The sequence below is a fragment of the Sander lucioperca genome, chromosome 4, assembly GCF_008315115.2.
Source record: "Sander lucioperca isolate FBNREF2018 chromosome 4, SLUC_FBN_1.2, whole genome shotgun sequence".
NCBI classification, from domain to species: Eukaryota; Metazoa; Chordata; class Actinopteri; order Perciformes; family Percidae; genus Sander; species Sander lucioperca.
The window spans coordinates 32,859,357-32,879,519 of NC_050176.1; the positions used below are offsets into that span (position 1 = coordinate 32,859,357).

General features: G+C 40.0%; 2 protein-coding genes across 3 annotated transcripts in view; both read right to left on the reverse strand.

Moving 5' to 3' along the window:
• Positions 1–9,525, reverse strand: part of zgc:154142 (uncharacterized protein LOC555481 homolog) — a 22,166-nt gene extending 12,641 nt beyond the window's left edge. The window contains exons 1-7 of the mRNA XM_031276930.2: positions 7,512–9,525; positions 4,613–4,743; positions 3,742–3,835; positions 2,630–2,770; positions 2,288–2,385; positions 575–701; positions 53–232 (exon numbers count right to left, since the gene is read on the reverse strand). Coding sequence (XP_031132790.1) covers positions 53–232; positions 575–701; positions 2,288–2,385; positions 2,630–2,770; positions 3,742–3,835; positions 4,613–4,743; positions 7,512–7,662 — 922 coding nt within the window. The 5' untranslated portion in view covers positions 7,663–9,525. The remainder of the gene's footprint in view (positions 1–52; positions 233–574; positions 702–2,287; positions 2,386–2,629; positions 2,771–3,741; positions 3,836–4,612; positions 4,744–7,511) is intronic.
• gprin3 (GPRIN family member 3) lies at positions 5,853–19,846 on the reverse strand. 2 transcript variants are annotated; one of them, XM_036000083.1, is made up of 3 exons: positions 19,321–19,846; positions 15,329–17,542; positions 5,853–5,961 (listed from the first exon to the last, which is right to left on the reverse strand). In XM_036000083.1, exons 2-3 carry the CDS (start codon positions 17,454–17,456, stop codon positions 5,954–5,956), a joined length of 2,136 nt encoding a protein of 711 aa, XP_035855976.1. In that variant the 5' UTR covers positions 17,457–17,542; positions 19,321–19,846; the 3' UTR covers positions 5,853–5,953. The 2 variants fall into 2 exon arrangements, with proteins under 2 accessions (XP_035855976.1, XP_031132920.1); XM_031277060.2 differs by lacking the exon at positions 5,853–5,961 and having other exon boundaries at positions 14,648–17,542; positions 19,321–19,845.
• Positions 19,847–20,163: the final 317 nt, after the last annotated feature.

A 20,163-nucleotide genomic window follows, 5' to 3' on the forward strand; every position in this document is an offset into this window, starting at 1 on the left:
TTTTAGAGTACAAGAGGGACATTAAACAGAAAGGTTTGGAGCGAATGCTTACCAGAAGGTGTGGGTGTGGAAGTGGGGGTTGATGTTGTTGTGGAGGGAGGTAGAGGGCTGAACTTGGTGTAAGTTGCTCTGAATCCTTTAGCAGTCAAACTGTTGTCGGATTTGAAGCGGACCACCATTGTGTTGTTACTGGACTCCACTGGCTTTGGCATCTTCCCGCCACAGAATTTACCTTTAATGGATTATATGTATATACGTGAGGCTTGAGCAATAACAGCAACACCCCCAAATTTCAACTTAGATAATTGACAATTAATCAGTGCTGCTTTAACAATGAAGTCTCAGCAGACAGACTTACATTAATTAAGTTTAAAATAGACTCCAGAACCTCTGTTCATTGTACAACTTCTCAAACTTTTAATTGAGCTCATCTTTTATTCATTGGTAATGTTGAACAAAGGCCACCACAGTCTATTCTGAAATTTTAACCCTTTGCATTATAATGGTTTACCCAGCGTTGACATAATCTGGGCTGATGTGTGAAAATATTGTGGCATATTTTAAAACCCCTTACTGAATGAAGAAGAGCCGGCCGTGTGGCCATCGTAGACCTGAACAAAGTCTCCACAGACCTCAGGGACCAGGTCAAAGGAAGTAAATGTCAGTCGAACCCTCTTGCCTTCAGGCACCGTGATTCTCCACTGATCCAACATAGAAATAAAACACACACACACCAATCATTTACTGCATAGACAGATTTCCCCAAATCATTTTGGATCCTCATGGTTGCAATGTGCACTGCATTTGACACACTCTCATTCATAACTAATTTTTTTTTAAAGATTATTTTTTGGGCTTTTCCTTCTTTCATTTTTGACAGGACAGCTATGTGAGAAAGGGGAGAGATAGGGGGAAGACATGCAGGAAATCGTCACAGGTCGGATTCGAGGTATAAACCTCTCAGTACATGTGCGCCTGCTCTACCCACTGAGCCAACCCGGCCACATCATAACTAATTTTCATCACTGATCTGCTCTTGTTTGGACAGCTGGTGACCTGTCAAGCTAAAACAAAGCAAGATGAAATCATGATGACAGCCAAATGACATCATATGATTCCAAGTCCAAACCCAGCGTGCAAACCCTGACATATACTCTAATTAAATTAGATGCATTAATCACAGATCAAGATCACAAATGCTGTGAGGTATATATGCATAGCTAATAGATTTACTTTGAGATGCTAATCTAAAATCTTTAGGTTTGTTTAGGACCACAAACTGTGTACAACATTATGGTAAATGTAATATGATAATATTCACGACATCTTTGTTTTAAGTTGCTGTTAATTCACAACTCAATTCTCTAGAAACAAAACAGAAAAATCCTCTGTAACTAATTTGTTTCTCTCCAAACCGATCCTCTTTTGTGATCAGTAGATTTATTTGCATAGATTTATAACTGACAGAAGTTTAAACCTGAATTCACCTCATCAATGTACTTTATTTAAGGCACAATCATAAATGTTAACAAAAAGATAGCCCTTAAATTAAATTAAAAACACAACATTGCAACATTGCAACCAAGAATTCGTCAATTCATTTCAAGGTGTGCAACCACCTTGAAATTAATTGAGGAATTCTTCCATCCAAAGACTAAGAGTAACAGTTAAATCAAGTATGTATGTTTTCTTTTTTACATAATTAAACAAGGAAACACACCTGATTAACTAAAATAGATATATTTTACACATATTTGAAATTAATGAAATTCATAGAAATGGTGCATTCACATGCTCCTCTGACACCCGCCATTAAACAAACATGTACTTTTGTCCGGCATGTTTTTTGCCTTGTGCGTCATTGTCAGATGCCGAGGACCGTATTTGACGAGTCGCGGAGCGGTTTGTGAGCACTGTGGAGGCAATCCTAGACCACTTCTTTTAGTATTTTAAGAACAGCACTTTTAAATATTCATTTCCGGTCTGTTGTGCGTGCAGCATGATGTAGATTGGATTGACTCCCGGACATAGTTCTGAATGTCACGTAGGCAGAAAAAGTCTAGTCCTGAGACCAGGGTCAAGAAAAGTTGACACAGAAAAATAGGAAAAATAGGTTAAACATACTAAGTTAAAGTATTAGATTAAAACAAGAGTGTAAGAGATAAAATAAAACTCATACACTACAATCTAACATGCTCAGATAAGGGTCAGCCAAAAAACAAGAAGTAAATGTTACCATGTAGCTGTCACATGTGCTTTGATTGTGTCTCCTTGCTCATGTGTGTACCTGGTATAGTGCTCCATTCATGTAGTTCTGATCTGGAAAGCTAGGGGTTGTCAGTTCCCCCTGGTCACCTTGGAGAAAGCCACCAGTTCCAGCTATTTCTGTCAGTAGGAATGGAGGACACTTCAGCTCCACAAACACCTCAAGGATACCCGCAATACACCAGTCCACCCCCACCTACCCTCCCCCTTTTTCATTTCCTTTCTCCTACGACTCTCTTCATCCAGCATCCATTTCTATAACATTTACTTTAGGTCATTCATATACTTATAAGACAGACATCCAACATTATGTCAGAGCCAAGGCAGTTTTCTTGTTGAAATTGATCTCCACTCATCATCTTACCTGGCGAGAGCTCTGGAGCCACAGCTTTGTAATGAGCCTTGAATCCTCGGTCTGTTTTTCTGTCATTGGTGTCGAAGTGAACTGTCAGGTGGTTTGTAAGTGACACCAGCGGCTTTGGTTTTGTGTAGCCACAGTATTTACCTACAAATTATGTAGAAAGAGACAGGATAATTGCGCACAGCGTATTCATCTGCAATGAATAGACAGGTTAATTTAAAAGCAAGTGATAGGTAGTTGGCTTGTTAGTATTAGAACCTCTTTATGAAGTGACTTAATATTACTTGTTGGAAAGTCAATCAAACAACTACAGAGACACTAAATGACTCACAAAGAGACAAAACGACCCAAAAATGACACAAAGAGACTACAAAGAGATACAAAACTACAAACTGACTACAAAGAGACAAAACTATCACAAAAAGACACAAAATGTTTTTCAGACTGATTGTCTTGCTCCCATGTAGGAGGGGTGGGGGGGCCTTTTACATGTCAATGTTCAGGGGCCCAATGTCTCACAATCTGTCCATGGCTGTTAGGCTATTTAGAGTTACAAATAACAGCTATGTATCAATATTATTTAATAGTAGAATATTTAAAGTTGTTTATTTGGCATTCATTTATTACAATTAATATTAATAAAGTAAATTCTTGACAAGTACCAGGGCGTTACAATGTGCGCCCCCTATTTGAATCTGGTTAATTTGGCTCTAAATAATAATAAGAGAGAAAACAAAATGGGGGATACACGTATGTCAAAATTATTCTAGATGAACAGAAATCAAAGATGTATTTGAACTAAATACACTGTTTACTATGTTATGTTATACTATGCAGTCTTGTTGGAGAACCATGTGTTATTGTAAGTAGAGAGGTGTGCAGTGGACCAACAGCACTGTGTGGCTCACTAGCTGAGTCTGCCCATGGATAGATGGGCTGATTTGGGCATGACATCAAAGCTGCCACTGCATGCTGAAAGAGCTGGTGTGTTTATATAAGTGTGAATGTCTATCTATCTATCTATCTATCTATCTATCTATCTATCTATCTATCTATCTATCTATCTATCTACAGTATATATCCTTTCCCCCTTGGACTTAAAGCAGGATTGTTACCAATGATTCCCAGAGAGTCTCGCAGTGTGATGAAGTCTGACGTGCAGAGCTGGTTTTCCTCCAAAGCAAAATCTTCAAACCACAGTTGGACCACCTGCAACAGAAACATGCAGAGGTGTTTCGTCTTTTTTTAATCTGAGAAGTTGATAAGAGAGACGGGGTGCTGACAGGGAAGGGGAGAGATGCTCAATGTGAAATGTAAGTGCATGCATGTGTACACATGTGAGACTATATGCAAACTGTGTCTGTGTGCATACAGTTATGCACATGCAAGTGTGTGCCTCTGTATGTATATCTATGCGTGTATAAAAATAGCAAAAGAAAGATAGAGGCCCATAAAGGCCCAAAGAGAAGAGCAGCCACTGCAGGGAGGCAGCCATGCAAACAGAGAAAGCAGAATCAAGGATTTAGTTTTCTCCTGTGGGTGTGGGGAGGAGAGCTGAGGAGAATGAAGGCGACAAGACAGCCATCTGTCTGCGACGCTGCCACTGCATTCATCCCAGCTGTCCTCCGCTTCTTGGCCTCACATAAGACATTTCCCCAACAGTAACAAACTCTACTGATTAAACACCAGGCCAAAACACTATAAAAGACTCTGTCTGAAATAGAGAATGTTGTTTGTTCTGCACTGTCTTGCAAAGAAGAGACCAGATGAATGTGTTGAAAGTGGTTTTCAAGAGGAAAATTATTTTTGGGCTATTACAGAATGATTCTAGTCTTCTCCTTTTTCTTCTCCCATTTTGATTTAGTTAATCCGTCAGTAGTTCATTTGGCATTTTTTAAAATGTTCCATGAAGAGTTTAAAGGGGACTGTAACTCCATAGAGTTCATAACTGAGGTTTGGAAGAGCAGTGATGGGGAGCCATGTCACCTTGTCAGGTTCCACAGTGATGTGCCAGATGCAGCTCTTTCCATTGTCGTAGCTACTGGGGTAGTTAAAGCTGGTGAAGGTGCCCGACTCTCCAGACAGCTCCAGAGGACCACCACACCCTGAGTTCGGCCCTGGAAATGTATGAGAGAGGAGGACAACTGTTACTGTGTTATGTATTTATAAATTATAGCAAAAATGCCATAATAATCTTTCAGCATATTGTAATTCAAGTGGTCTGAGAGAAAACTAGACTTCTGCACCTCCTCTTGGCTCTGTTTTCAGGCTTTAGATAAGTAGCGTGACGAGACTTTGGTCAATCACAGGTCATTTCAGAGAGAGCATTTCTATTGGCTGTTCTGTGCATGCATTATCCCCGTGCAACAGAGGGGAGAAAGGGAGGGCTCCGGAAAGAACACTCACTTTACTTCAAATTCTGGTGTTTTTTGCATTCTACCCTCTGCAGCTTTTGTTTACCATGTTCAACATCAACTTAGTTTAGCATATTAGCATGCTACCATTTGCTAATTAGAATTAAATACAAAGTACAGCTGAGGCTGATGGGAATATGATTAGTTTTTCAAATATTTTGTCATATACTTGTACATAAAGCTGGGATAGGCAGGTTTTTTTTTTTTTGGCATCATTGGGCAGAAATTCCAAAATAACCTTTCAGGATATTATAATTCAATTGGACTGAGAAAAAAACTAGACCTCTGCACCTCCTCTTTGCTCTGTTTTCAGGCTTTAGAAAATCTAGCCCGTGACAGGAGACTTTGGCCAATCACAGGTAATTTCAGAGAGAGGGCGTTCCAATTGGCTGTTATACAAATGCAGATGCGTTGATGTTGAAAGCCTCAATGGCAGAAAATACTGCAGAAAAAGTTGCTGTAATTCCAGCATAGGCAACAACTGCCTACACTGCAAAGCAACCCAAAGAAGTAAGACGGACCTATCAAAAAGAGAGTCTAAAAGAGAGTCTGACAATAAACGCAATAAAACGTGTCAATATTGGAGAAGTTTTTCAGAGATGGAGAGAAAATGTTGCTAATAGTTTAGCCTTCTGCTGCTAACTGTAGCCAAAGGCTCACAGCGACAACTAATTCAAGTTCATGATTATGTAGAGCCTCAAATCACAGTATGTCATCACAAAGGGCTTTACAGGCCCACAAGTTTGCAAAGAAAACAGGACGACATCGGGATCACAATGACGATTGAAAGGATTGAAATGAATGACTGGTACTTGTACAGGTTACTGTATAAAGCGTGTGCATATGCCTGTGTTCGTCTGGTGGGAGGGGCTTAGCACAGAGAGGGGAGGGCTGCAGGAGGAGGGCTGTATTTTCAAATTCTGACGGGCTTTTACGTCTTTTCCAGAAAACTACCTTCTCCAATTTTATGTATTGGACAAATTAATATTTTGACCCGATGATGGCACCATTTGAAAAGTAAATCATCCTAAGGGGACATGAATGGCTGAACCAAAACCAAATGTCATGGAAATCCATTTTATAATTGTTGAAATTTTTCGGTCTGGACCAAAATGGTGGACCGACTAAGTGACATTGCATTTCATTAGCCTTGCCGCTAGCTTGGCTAAAAACATTATTTTAATGTTAATTTATTATTATACAAACACCAACATTGCAGGTTAAGCGGGAAAACGTTTGCCATGAAATTCTAATAAACAAAGCGCTATATGAATACAGTCCATTAATAACTAAAAAACACCTTATGGTATCTGCAGTGACAAATTAAAATCAACTGAGATGCCTTGGTAACAGCATTAATTATACCATATGTCATCCGCAGTAAAAACATGCTCTCCCTTGTGGCTGGAGCAGCTTCTGTTTGGAAGTCTGGAGCCCAGCTGTGTATAAAACAACAAAACAACTGGAATATATTTTGTCATTTTGGCAGAACATAACTGTCCACATAATCACGTTGTTGTTCTGTTTCTGTAAAACAAGCCATCTCATTTTGGGAGCAATGATCCCTTTAATGCATGTCATAAGCTAGACTGAAATAGTGAATGAATAAATAAATAAATAAATAACACAGACCAAGTGACAACAGTGTGTAAGTCCTCACTCCTCATTGCATGTCTTATCTGCTAACACACGTGACTCAAAGACCTTTATTCAGGTGTGCGGAAGATGGGGCGCTAGAGGAAAAGTTGGGGGATCACCACAGTCATTAGGATTAATCCTCTGGGGATGATGAAAATGTCATGGTGACAGGGACGACACACTTTTACCACACAATAATTAATAACTCCATCTTTAAATCACTGACAGGTATACATTTACCTGTTGGTATATATTTACCTATAGGAGCTTTTAGAGCTAAAAATTCAGATTTATATATTTAAAAAAAAAAGAACTTGGAGAAGATCAGTGTGCCTTTGGTATAATTTCCTACACTGTTTAAATTTTAAACATTTTAAACTTCCAAATCTCCATGCAGATCATCATTTGCTGCCCAGTCAAATTATGATAAACCACCTACTGCAGACAATATAATCGACAGTGAAAAAACACTGATGGTCAAATTTGTCATCAATCAAAAAAGACTTCAGGTCCAATTTGACAACAGGGTTTTCAGTGTTGCTCAGTCACTGATGCAGTGGCCTCAGGGCACTCTCACTTTAGACTCTTCACTGTCTTGTCTCGTCTTTTCTAACAGCTGACAGAGATGATACAGAGACGTGAATGAAGGCTCTGACACCTCTATATACAATATAAACATGTTATTATATTTCTTCTTGTGAAATGTTTACCATTACAATAGTGTCATACAGTTAGTGAGTTGAAAAGTGTCATATAATTGTATACATACAGTAAGTGATAGAAAGAATATTGCAGCATGTTTTAAACTAAAGTACTTGTTGGTACACACTCACCTTCTGCATGAGTAGAAGAGTCAGCTTTCTCTGTGAAGTAGATGACCACAAGGCCGATGCAGGCGCCGGTCATGGCCACGAAGAGAAATATCAGAAACTTTTCCAGGGTGCTCATACCCCTGGACCGACTACGACCCTTCTCCACGTCCATTTTCCTCACAGCAGAGGAAGATGCACCGAACTGTGCCTCATCCAACAATTCACCAGCTTATCACCAACATTATCTGAACAGCACAGATGAACCTTGAGCTTCTTCAGATGTGGTATTGCAGCCTGAGAGTGGCTGGATGTAAGAGCCATAAATCATACATTATCATAACTACAAGTTAATGAGTGATAGAAAGTAGTGTCCCAATCAAAAGATCATCAGGATATCTTTCAAGGGAACTGAAGGTAAACGGCAAACAAGTAACCGGCACAGAAAAGATCTAACTATTGACAGGACACATTCCTTTCAGTATCAAGAAACAGTTTAGACTGTGTAGTGTGTCCTCATTGTTTAAAGATGACAATCCAGGGTGCTGAAGAAATAGGGAGTAGGTTCAGCTGGGATATTGTGCGACAATACAATATTTGAAGGTCTTTTCAATTATTATTTTTTTTTTTGTAAATCACACTGCAGTTTCTAAATCATGTGCTGTGTCTTTGTGATTTTGTGCAGTGTTTCAGCTCAGCTGTAAGCAGCAAATTAATTATCCTAAAAACTGATGACTAGATATTTTATATATAGCTATTTCATTACATCAACACTCAGCGTGAAATGTATTGATAGTCAACAGATTTAAATTGGCAAATGGCCTTGACCAGAGATTGTGAAAATGCTGAGTTAATGTCCTCATTGGTTGTTTTTTTTGTTGTGAATCTATGGGTTTAAGCAACCTGGTGTTTGCATTTTTCAATGAAAAACTTACAGATGGTGGGTATTTGATAATCTGATTGCAGTAATTTTAGACTAAATGTTTAAATTTGACTACTTTCTGGTCAACAAAACAATACATTAATAAGGTTTCATCATTTCTTCCCCCAGAACTTTAACCTGGGTAATCTGGCAGTGTGCAAAGAAAAAAACATTTATCAATCAATCAATCAAACAGCTAGTCACCAACCAAAACAATAAATTTGAAGGGTGGACAGCTAAACAATGAGCTAAAACTCACTATAATGTACATTATTACACTATATCCATTATTCATTGTTTTCAAACAATGTAATCATTTTAAAATTCATGTTGTCTCCTCTGGTCCGTTTCATCACTCTAAAGTTCTGAATCATTCCCTATTTAGACGTTCAAATGGGGAAATACAATTTACAGAAATTAGCCTATATAAAATAGGCACACTATGGATATGTCTATCCAAAGTGTTCCTTTCACAGAGTTAATTTCTCTGCCAGTCCAGTAAAAAGAAGGAGGATTAACTTCCTTTGCAGTGTTGCAGACAATGCAGAGTAACACAGTGTAACACAGGCCGTGTTGCAACCAAAGCACCGAGGTTAGAGGTGATAAGTTTCACAAGGAGGATCTTCGTCTCGGGCTGAATCTCTATACAAAGACGCTTGATTGGTTTTATCAGACTCACTTTGGGTATATTAGATTCTGAAGCAGCAATCTGTCCGTCTTTCCCCTTTAACAGTTCATTTTCCTCTAAAGACAAAGACTTCAATTTTTTCTCTGTGACAAAAGGCTGTGATGTAACAAAAGCTGCTATATCTCTCCATGGAGACGCTGAAGATGACGGAAGAAATCATTCTTTAGGGAGTATGACAGCCGAAAACCTATTATGGAAGACATTTTCAATAGCTACAGTATATTGATATATGTGTGCATGTATTCTTATGTCTCTCTCTTTCTAGCTATCTCTTCCCTTTCTCACTGTGTTTCACCTTTATCAGTGTTCAGTTTGTTTTGGATGTTCTCGCTTAACTGGGGGACCTATGATTTATGGGCACATCTGTCAGCCATAATAAAACAGTCTCTAATGAAGTCATGGAAGGTGACCTTTGTGTACATATATATGTGTATGTGTGTGTGTGTGTGTGTGTGTGTGTGTTTCTTTTTTTTTTTTTAAACATGCATCTTGTGCATGTGTACGGCTGTTATAAAGGTTATGGGGTCATGTGCTTGTGAGCTGAATGGTAAGCAATCAATGATGTGCTCTAAAATGCTGGATCTATGTACAGTATTAATGAGAAGACACTACAGAGAGAAAAAGGAAAGATATACAGAGAGACAGATAGAAAGACAAAACAGTAAATGTTTAAGGAAACAAAAGGGGATTTGCTGCAGGAAACCGGAAATGTTTGACAAAGGAAGACACTCACAGAGCCAAACGCTGCACTACAAACAAATGTAGGCCACATATTCCACTGGGAATGGAGCGGCCATCAGGATGACGAGCCTCACTTCCAGATATCTGGCTGATACAATGCGAGGATAAGTAAGGAGAGAGGAGCAGTTGCACACCATTTTATAGGAAATATTCTACAGAGTGGCGGCCAGCAGAAGCTTTAATCACCTCACCGTTACTGGCATCATTAAAATATCAATGTCAAAGAGAGAAAGGAGCGTCTGGGACACAGAAAAACGGAGGCGTGGAAAGAAAATGGGGAGTCTGTATTGAAAGGGCAAGGCACAGTGAGAGAAGGAGAACACAGAAGATGTGAAAAACAGAAATGGTTAAAAATGGAAAGTTTCCACCAGTCAGATGTTAAATCTCCAGAGCAGCCTTGAAGCCTGGGTTATGCAGAATTAGATGGCAACACTATAATCACCAGCCACCCCTAATAGCAACCCCTAAATAGTCCACAATCTCAGAAATATGACTTGTAAATTGTAAAAACACTCAAACCCATGATAAAATTGGATCTTACATTGCCAAAAATGATCTGCGAGTAGATAGATGTTATCCTGATGATCTCAAATCCCAATAACAGGACAGTGACTTATCTGTGGGACTTTAACTATAGCTCAAAAATGTTGCTGCTGCCCTGAATTCCTACCAGAATCAGAGGATGCTATTGCCGAGTTTGTCAATGCTTGGTGTTTACCCTTTGAAATGTTGCAGTGACATTCAAATAGGACTGAGTCAGGGCAAGATACTTTGCCATGCCAGAATACCTAATTTGGCATCTCAAAGTACCCTCAAAGATGTTTATATTATTATCAATCATCTAACTGTAGATAAACATAGCCTTTTATAAACCTGATTTAGGAATCGATAAAGATCTGCAGGTCAATATATGTATATGTATAATATATGTATCCTTATGCACAGATTAATTTCATGATTACAGTTTTTATCAGACCAAATCCAACAATGCCTCAACCTTGTAAATGCATATAGGAAAATAATGCATGATTTCTCCAGTAAATATTTCACATCACACTAAAATCCCTGTTTTTTACATTAAAGCGTGGGCCACAGTTTCCCTCCTTGTCTAGAATAATAGTATCATTAGTTACAATATCTCACTGTGAGTCAGGGGAGACCCTTGGGCTGTAACAGGGGGCTCCTGCTGCCTCTCGCGGACTATCAGTCTTTAATTTTAGCTTCTGACATGGAGGTCCTTGGTAAGATATAAAAGATGCATTAAAAGGTTAAAAGATTATTATTTTGCTCTGGAGCTGGGTATTAGTGCTGAGATTTCACTTCTGTCATGTTTTCAAAGATATTAATGTAACAATTACTAGACTGACAATCAATCACTTTATATACAAAGTGACCTCTATTACTGTGAAGTGAAAATGTACATTTCCGTACTTTAGTTTTTTTTTAAGACATTTTTATTTGTTCATTTGCATTTGAGCTGCAGGATTATCTTTCTTTTGTCAACAAATCCCATGAAAACAATGAATGAAAATGAATGGATCCTAATAACCATAGCCAAAGCCTAATATATCTCATTCCTTGGGGTAACAGACCTCCACTGCTGTCCAAACGATTCAAAATGTTACTTTATTCATTATGATGAACATGGGCACTGTAGTTTATTTTGAGTCAAACCCACATACATCGTCCTGCTGCTGTAAATACTAGTGCAGGCAAAGTGTATTAATCCACGGCTGAAAATAGTCCCCAACAAATGTACTATTTATTTGCTGAAGACTATAGTACCCAGCTGTTATAGGACAGAGACTTTAAGACTTAAAAAAAATGAAACTATATATTTATGACCCATTTTTTTAAATTCATGTTTTCAGTAGGCACTAATTTAATATATAGCTGGAGCCAGCAGCCAGTTAGCTTAGTTTAGCATCACGACTAGAAACCAAGGGGAAATAGCTAGCCTGGCTTTATGTAAACAAATGACAAATCTGTCTAAACTGTATTAAACAAACAACATAAAATGTTTTGCTAATGAGCTTTACACTGAAAACACACCATTAATGCAATAATCACATTTTTCTGCAGCCAAGAGGCGTGTTTATGTGTTTCAGGCAGAAAGAAATTCTTTATAACATAGGTCAACATGTCACAGGAGTCACAGGACGCTGTTTAATGATTGGCTGGTATGATCTTGCTGCACTTGCCGTACTGTGGTGCAAAAAGTTAAACTATACCCAACTTTTAGTTTGGCCGCGCGTCGTTGCAGAATCCAACAGCCGCAACATGGAGCACCGCAGCTTTTTATAGACATTGCATGGCAGCTCGCCACAGCTCCAAAAATGTGGAACTATTCCTTTACAAGTGAAAGACTAACGCATTGTTGGTTTTGGTCTTTTCATTGGATTTGATAACACAAGCCTTATCCTGTAATTTTTTTTTACAGTTGACAGGCCAGATTCAAACCCAGTACATATCCATAGCTTACAATGTGTGCCGTAGACCTTTGGGTTAACAGTATGGTCCACTGCTGGATACTTCTTCCCATATAAGAAAATAGACTGCAGTTATGTGCTCGCTGCATGCGTTAATTAAAATACCCATGGAGGGCACGGAGCACACAGCCAGTGAGATGAATATTGAAAGCAAGTTAAATGCTGTTCTCTACTAACTATAGCAGTGGGTGGTACACGTCTGTCCACGTGCCTTTGAAATCCCTCTCCATGTTCCCTAGCATTGGAATAAATCTCTCTCTGTGTTAACCACCGCCTGTGGCCAAAACTTATCTGCACTTCCAAATGGAAACCAGGCATAACGGCACAGTGAGTAAGGGGTTATTAAAGATTGAAACAGTACCTAATTAAAGCTATGGCAAAAGAATCTGAAATTAAAGCTGGTGACTGGGCACACAGAAATGGACAGAGTGGATGTGTAAAGGAGAAACTGACCTCGCCTGGAACAGGAGGAGGAGGGCGATGCACATTAATCTACCTGAGGCTGAATTTATTTAATATGACTCCACATATTCATGATGTCAGTTTGGCACCCGTCCATCAGCTTTGTAGGATAAGACATGTATTAAATAAGAGTAGGTAATGGGGCCATGGCAGTCATTGCTCCTTCCAGAAACATTGCAATGCTCTTGTTACACAGATCTGAGCAGGTATGAGACAGATATAACATATAAGTACAACTTCATAGATGTGATCCTCTGATCCTAGAAGATCAAAATAAAAAAGGCTTGAAGATTAGGTGCTTCAGTCTGTGTTGCTATTTACAGGTTGTGACAGAGACTACTGTATGAATACAGAAGACTTTTTTTCCTCCCTGCTACCGCATCCTGATATTAACAGGAAGTGACATGCTTGTAAAGACAATAACAGCAGTCACCTGAAATCAGTGTTTCACTGGTCAGGACAGTAAATTCACACTGAAAGGAAGTGTTCACCATCAAAGAATTGTTTTCTGGAAATATTCCTCTGAGTATGAAGGGTTTTAGTCAAAGCTAAGCCTTTTGAAAACAATGACAACAAACTCTGCTCCCCCGCTTGAAAGCCGTGTCTTTTATAACCCATCAACCCTGACCTCCTCCCTATGCGGACCACAGCGCTCCTATACAGCAGCAGTCAATATAGTGCATGCAACAATAAATACGTGGAATACATACGAATTACTGTGCATTACTTTTCATAGTTACAGCCTGAAATAGTAGCTGATTCGTTTTCTGTCAATCGATGAATCCATAAAAAAAAAAGACATTGAAATCTTACTTTTTACAATAGGGAATCTTTAAGACAGCTGTATGATTAAAGAGTTGGTTGTGTGAGGGTGCATTGACAATATATCACTATATCCACTAAATGAAGCTTTGATTGCATTGAATGACGGATATTTGATGTGTGTGTGTGTGCGTGTTTGTGTGTGTGCGCAAGCAGAGGCATCTTCTCTTCAATTTAGAAAGTCTTGGTATCCTAAAATTTCTCTTACAACATTACAACATATGTTTCTATATTAGCTGCTATCATTCCTGCATATAATAAGGTTTGTTTTATTGTCCCTCAGCACCCAGGTCTCCATTACTAAAAATACCATGCACAATGGGCAATAGACAATTTCTTCTGTTCAATGCACATAAAACAAAAACTGCCTATTTTAGTCCTGTATAATAACCAATTTTCAAGTCTTCTCTTGCACTGCACTTATTCCAAATGATCTGCTCAAAATCGTATCTTTTATTCAGATTTACTCCACAAGGCTATGCCCAAAACAGTACATCTTGTTCTTAGAAATATCCCCAAGATTGGGTCTCTGCTGTCCTTCACTGACTATAAAACTGTTTTACAGAAATGCACTGAATGTTTTCTCTGGCTGACTGAACCCTGTACTTGTAGATATTCTGTTCACACAGAACTAAGCAATGCTAACTGGTTGCATTGATTTTAAAATATTTCCATCTAGGCCCACATGCAGATTTGGGATGTTAATCTCTTCTGTCTCAAAAGGAAAGAGTTGGGAGCTAACTAGCCTCTGAACAAACATCATGCCCCCGTAAGGGATCAGAAACTGTCTCTGACACTAACGTATCCAGCCCAGTCTATAACCTACAGTACTGTACCTTTACTCTCAGCTGAAGTCTGACACTCTCCTGTGGAATGTGTTGATGTTTCCTGCTGCTTTCACATCCCCTGACATGTGCACTTGGCTCAGACGCAATGAAGTGCTACCTCATGTTTTTAATAAACTTAAAAAAAGAAGCTTAAATATCATCAGAACGGGGACGCTATAGGTCAGAAATGAAGAATATATAAATCTCAATTTAGTTTTTTGTTGTTTTAATAGAAAAAACAAACAAAGAAGAACAGAGATTAAACAGCGCATGTATGCATACAGTCCCTTTTTTTGCACAACAGTACAACGTACTGTAATCACTCAACAAAAATAAATGTGCATGAAAAGAAAATGCAGCAATCTTATAAATATAGGGCCCCAAAACACCTCAAAAACATATACCATAAATGCAGCAAATGCAATGAGATGTTGGTTTAATATACTTGCACAAATATTCTGACAGTAAGAAATATGTTTACCCCGTGATCAGTGCCTTTTACTGTGAAGGTCTGGACTGCCATTGTAACTAACAAACATGCGTTTCACTATTATTGCCTCTGTTATTTAAAAACGGTTAGAAGTTTTCTCTCTTTTTATAATATCTATTTCTAGAAAATAAGTCTTGGGTTGTTCATTTTATAGCACTATTTGCTACCTTCTTTGATCACAAACATCACACATAGTTTGACTCTTACAACATTCCAGTATACTTACTTACAGGGATCATTGTCCCATTAATGCTTTCACTTGGCATTGTAATCATGATGAGGGGGGGACAAACATTTTGCCCTCTATGAAAAGGGAGGAGTTTGACATTGGCTACCTCTGTGCTATGCTACTCGAGAACGGAGGAGGGAGGTGGACGCATGCAGCAGTTGGGCCGTCTGACATTTTGCAGCATTGACCTGAAAATGTTCTGCTGCCTCCTTTTGTTCTTCTTGCCATGTCGCGGAGAGTCGACACCAGAGACTGACTTTCGGAAAGAGGTCTGGACAATCAGTTTCCTCTCTTGCTCCTTGATTTTGCACTGCAAGTGGCTCTGAATTGCAAAACCAAGGGATTCTGGGTCCACAGAAGCACCGTAGACCTCCCAAGTCATCCCTTGTTCATCCCAGACGACATCATGGACGCCCTTTTCTTTCTGCTTCTGGTCGTCCTCTTTATCCTTTCTCTCCGGTTCTATCTTCTGTTTGCCTGACTTTTTCTCCTTCTTCGGGGCTTTACCCCCACCTTTAGCCTTTTGTTTTGGACTTTCAGCCTTTTTTTTAGTTACAGCTGGCTTTGATGTGGTGTTTATTGCTGTTGTTGTTGGCAGGGCCTTGCTGGGCCCGGTTGTAACAGCAACCTTAGACAGCGCAGCATTTTTACTGTCAACAGATCCAGACTTGGTAGCACCGGCTGTCTCTGGGGCTGTTACTGATTTGAGAGAGGGAGCTTCAGCAGGGGCTGTTTTGGCTGAAGATATCTGAACTCCGGTTTTAATCTGGAAGTCGCCTTTCTTTTCTGGCTCCTTGGGGTTGCTGTGTTCAATGTTGATTTGATAAACTGGCTGGGTGTTGCACAGAGCTGACCCGGGTTCTTTAGGCTTTGCTCCGAGCCTTTTGTCTTGCTGCTGGGACAATGTTTCTGAGTGGGAAACCACGCCAGCATTTTGGTTGGGGCACATCTCCGCCTCAACAGTGAGTCTCTCTGACCTCGGATCAGTAGAGGCGGATAGAGAACTCATGCTCATCTGATGTAGTGCCACACCCCCGTCCTCCTGGTAGACTACCGCTAGGCTCTGCGTGGCCTCCCTGGGGACTGCACCATCGCTCGGCCTGCGAGGCACGGCGAAAGGCAGCAGGCTCGGACTTGTGGCCACAGCCTTACTGCACATGTTCGCTACCGCCTGAACCTCCATATCATGACACTGCCTGACTGGAGTGGATGACGGGGATAAGGTCATCGTTGAAGCCTCCTTGTACAGGTTGCAGTGCTGCTGCCCTTCATGGACAGCTGTGTCAGTCTTGCTGGCTTCCTCAGACACCTGCCCATCTGCCGGCATGTTTTGTGTAGCCTGGGGCAGAGTGGATTGGTCCTTCTGTGAAGACACTGGCTGATGTTTATCTGAGGAGACTGTAGGTTTCTTTACTGGTGGCAAATCCTTCTCTGGAAGCGTTGAACTTGAAGTCTTATTTGTAGACTCGGCCTCTGCATCTTTGCTCTTAGACAGAGGTGTAGTGCTGCTAAGAGGAGCTGCAGTAGTTTCCTTGCTTTGATTAGGTTTGGAAGTCTCTTGCAGACTCACAGAGCTTTGTGAGCAGCTACGTATATGATCAGGCTCTTGAGATTTCTCTGGTTCAGCTGTGTTCTTGTTTTTGGGAGATAAAATACTCCCTTTATTATCGTGTTGTGGTTCAGATGTCGTATGCCTTTTTTCACAGGCATTAAGATTTTTATTATTTGGAGAAACATTTTTATTACTGTCCTCTCGTGCTGCAGCTTTGGCTGAGGATGTCAGCTTTGCACACTTCTCCTCTGCTCCACTTGGCCCCTTTATTCTACAGTCATTGGTCTGCATGTCGACCTTTGACGCTGAAAGAGCAGACAACACATCGGCCTTACAGATATCCTTTTCATCAGCCAGGCTTAACATTTTCATATTAGCGTTAGAATCCCTCTGGTCACCTCCTGCATCACCCACACCTTGGCCTGTCAGAGACTGGTCTTGCATCAGTTGGTCTCCACCTGTCTGGTTATCATTAGTTGGTACTGGTTTGTCTGACACAGTGCTGCTAACTGGTTCACCCCCCTTGGAAGCTGTTTTTTGGGTGGTGTTAGCGGGAGAAGCAGTCAGAGATGAGTTATCCTGTTTGTGGTCAGGAGATGTGAGGGTGGGTTTTGGGCAGACATGAGAGAGTTTGAGGTTGGGCTCTTTAGCCCAGTTGGCATTAGGCTCCTTATTGCCCAGAGTGTCCACCACAGCCAGCTGAGGCACCATCTGGACGGTCACTGTTCTTTTTGGGTTAGTTCCCATGCCGGATTTACTGTTCCAGTCCTTAAATATTGTCGTAATCCAAAGATGAAAACAGATGTGCAATATCAGTCACTTTGTGTGATTCCCTAAAAGAGGAAAATAGAAATACTTAGTTTGTTTTTAATGATTGAGCTTCACTTTTTATTAACTTTAAATCTTGATTTAGACAAAAATAATCAGACCAGACTCACATAGGCCTCGCAGTCAAGGCCAAGATGAGCATTGTATAAATTAGCCTACATTCCAGTTTGTTTCTTTAAAGTCATTTACATGCTTTTAAATAATCAGTGTTACAATAAAGGCAAAGCACAAGAAGAATCAATGACCCGTATTTGCCCAATTCAACTACTGTTTTGAATTAAGATAAATGTGACTCCAAGCCTAAGGATCTAATTAACCATAAGATAACATTATAATACCAACACTCCATGTCCAAATCATAATGATGTGAGATGTATACAACAAGCTATGTTTCTTCAGTGATGTTGATTGATGATTAGTTACTGTAAATGTTACTTAAAACATAATCCCTAAAGAACATGCAGAAATGCTGTGTCAGACTAAAGAAAAGCAAAATTTACAAACTTGCAAGCAAAGTAAGCAAAGCGCTGAAATAAGACTTTGACCTAATGTAGGCTAAAAGTGCTTACAGATAAGGGCAGGATGTTTCTGATTAAAAATTGTATATGTTCCACATTCAGTGGAGTTTCACTGGAACCAATAGTCGTGTGTGGTTCGAAAAACACAAATTAGTTATGTGTTTGCTTGGCAGTATCATGCAGTTCCCAACAATTCTCAAGTTGAACTCCCTTTTTCTGTCAAGCTACGTTTATGAAATATAAACAGAAAAGGTTTGTAAGCCTAAAATAACGAGCCTTTAGGTCCTCTTTTATCTAATCAATCCAGCATACATTCGGTTTCACAAATCTCTTCATCCCAGACCTGATGAATGACTCCACCTCAGTCTGTCTCCTAAGTGTCAAAGCATCTGAGCCAATTCTGCAAGTAATGTGCCAGCACTCAGCAGACATCTGAGGTATCTGATCCTTTGGTGTCAGACAAATGAATTGCACTGTGAGTGAGACTTTAATCATACAAAACAGCCTAAAGGCTTCATCAAAAGAGGAGGAAGAAACACCGATTGATAATTCAGTGGTCCACAGGGAGCAAGTTGGCCATTTCCATTTCACTGACATTACTGATGAGAATTCATTCTGCATAATCTGCAGCATATCTCACTGAAAGAAAGGTTATAACCAGCCTTGTCTTTTCAGCTATTCCCCTTTCTCACAACAATAAACATCTCCACAACAACAATAGATTTTGTTTTTACAGATCAGATAATATTTATGTCTACATACTTTACTCAAGGATGCAGAATAATGTATCTATTAATGTACTTGTTAATCTGAAAGAGTAATTGCTAAGTGTGACTTAAATAAAACAGAATAGTAGGTTACCGTTTTGGGTCATGGACAGGTGTAACCCATTAGTTTGTGCTATCCCCACTACGCATCTGCCGTCTGTTGACAAAGTGCAACTGTTTATGGAATGCATAATCCTGCCTGTAATTAGATATTCAACAATTAAAACGCCCTGGTGTCTTTTGCCTGCAGCAGTTTAGAGATAACAGACAGAGTGCGTCCAGAATATGAATTCATGCACACCGTTACATACATTAAAGTGATGCACACGACCTATTCGGGCCAATTAAGATCTATCATGTAGCCTACATTTGCAGCTCTGTCCCACCCCAATATCAAAGAGGCCACTGAGATTTGCTTATTTGATATGACCTTGCGGACAAATTCAACATCTGACACGAAGGAAACCACAGTCTAATGAGAAGAGGAGGGTGACTTACCTTGAGAGACGCTTTATGTCCCGTTCCTTGGGGTGCCGTTTGCGCGTCCGTGTCAGTGAGATGAGGCTAAACCCTAGAAATGAATATGGAAAACCAGCCCTGTGTCGGTGACACCAAGCCACGCCTTCCGTCAGAATATAGGTCTTTAAAAGGTATCGATCCTCCACAGCGAAGTGCAAAATGTAAAGCCCCCTGACTGACTGACCGACCGACCGTGCGCAATGAGTCACCGCGGTCCGACCGATGGATGCTGCCTCACTGAGCTCTTTATTAGCGTTGCCTCATGCTTAGAAAAAGTGGACCGTTTACAATTGACCTCTCATGGTGTGTGTGTGTGTGTGTGTGTGTGTGTGTGTGTGTGTGTGTGTGTGTGTGTGTGTGTGTGTGTCATCCCATACTGAACTGGCCCAGCGCAGGCAACGTGGTGCAGCAAATAAATGAATGGATGAAATGGAGGAGAGGGTGAGAATGGAGGCAGTGCTGTATCAGCCGCAGGCATCCATAGGAGCGTCATTTGCACTTGAAATTGATTACTATTAGATCATAGCAGCATCATGTGTGTGCAGAGGCACAGTTATATTCCAAGAGGTTATGTCATTTATTTTAGTGCGTCTTTTTGCATCATTTATATATGGATTTATGAGAATAGCATGTGTGTTGTGTGCTTTATGTGTCTGTTTGAAGTAGTGCATTAAGGAATATCAGGTTATGTTTCTGAGTAGAATCTAGTAGCATGTACTGTAGGCCTACCTTTAGATTACAAACTGCACTTTGAAAATGAAGACACTTTATTAGGTCTGCTAAATAAATCACTTTTATAATCAGGACATTTATTGTAGGCGA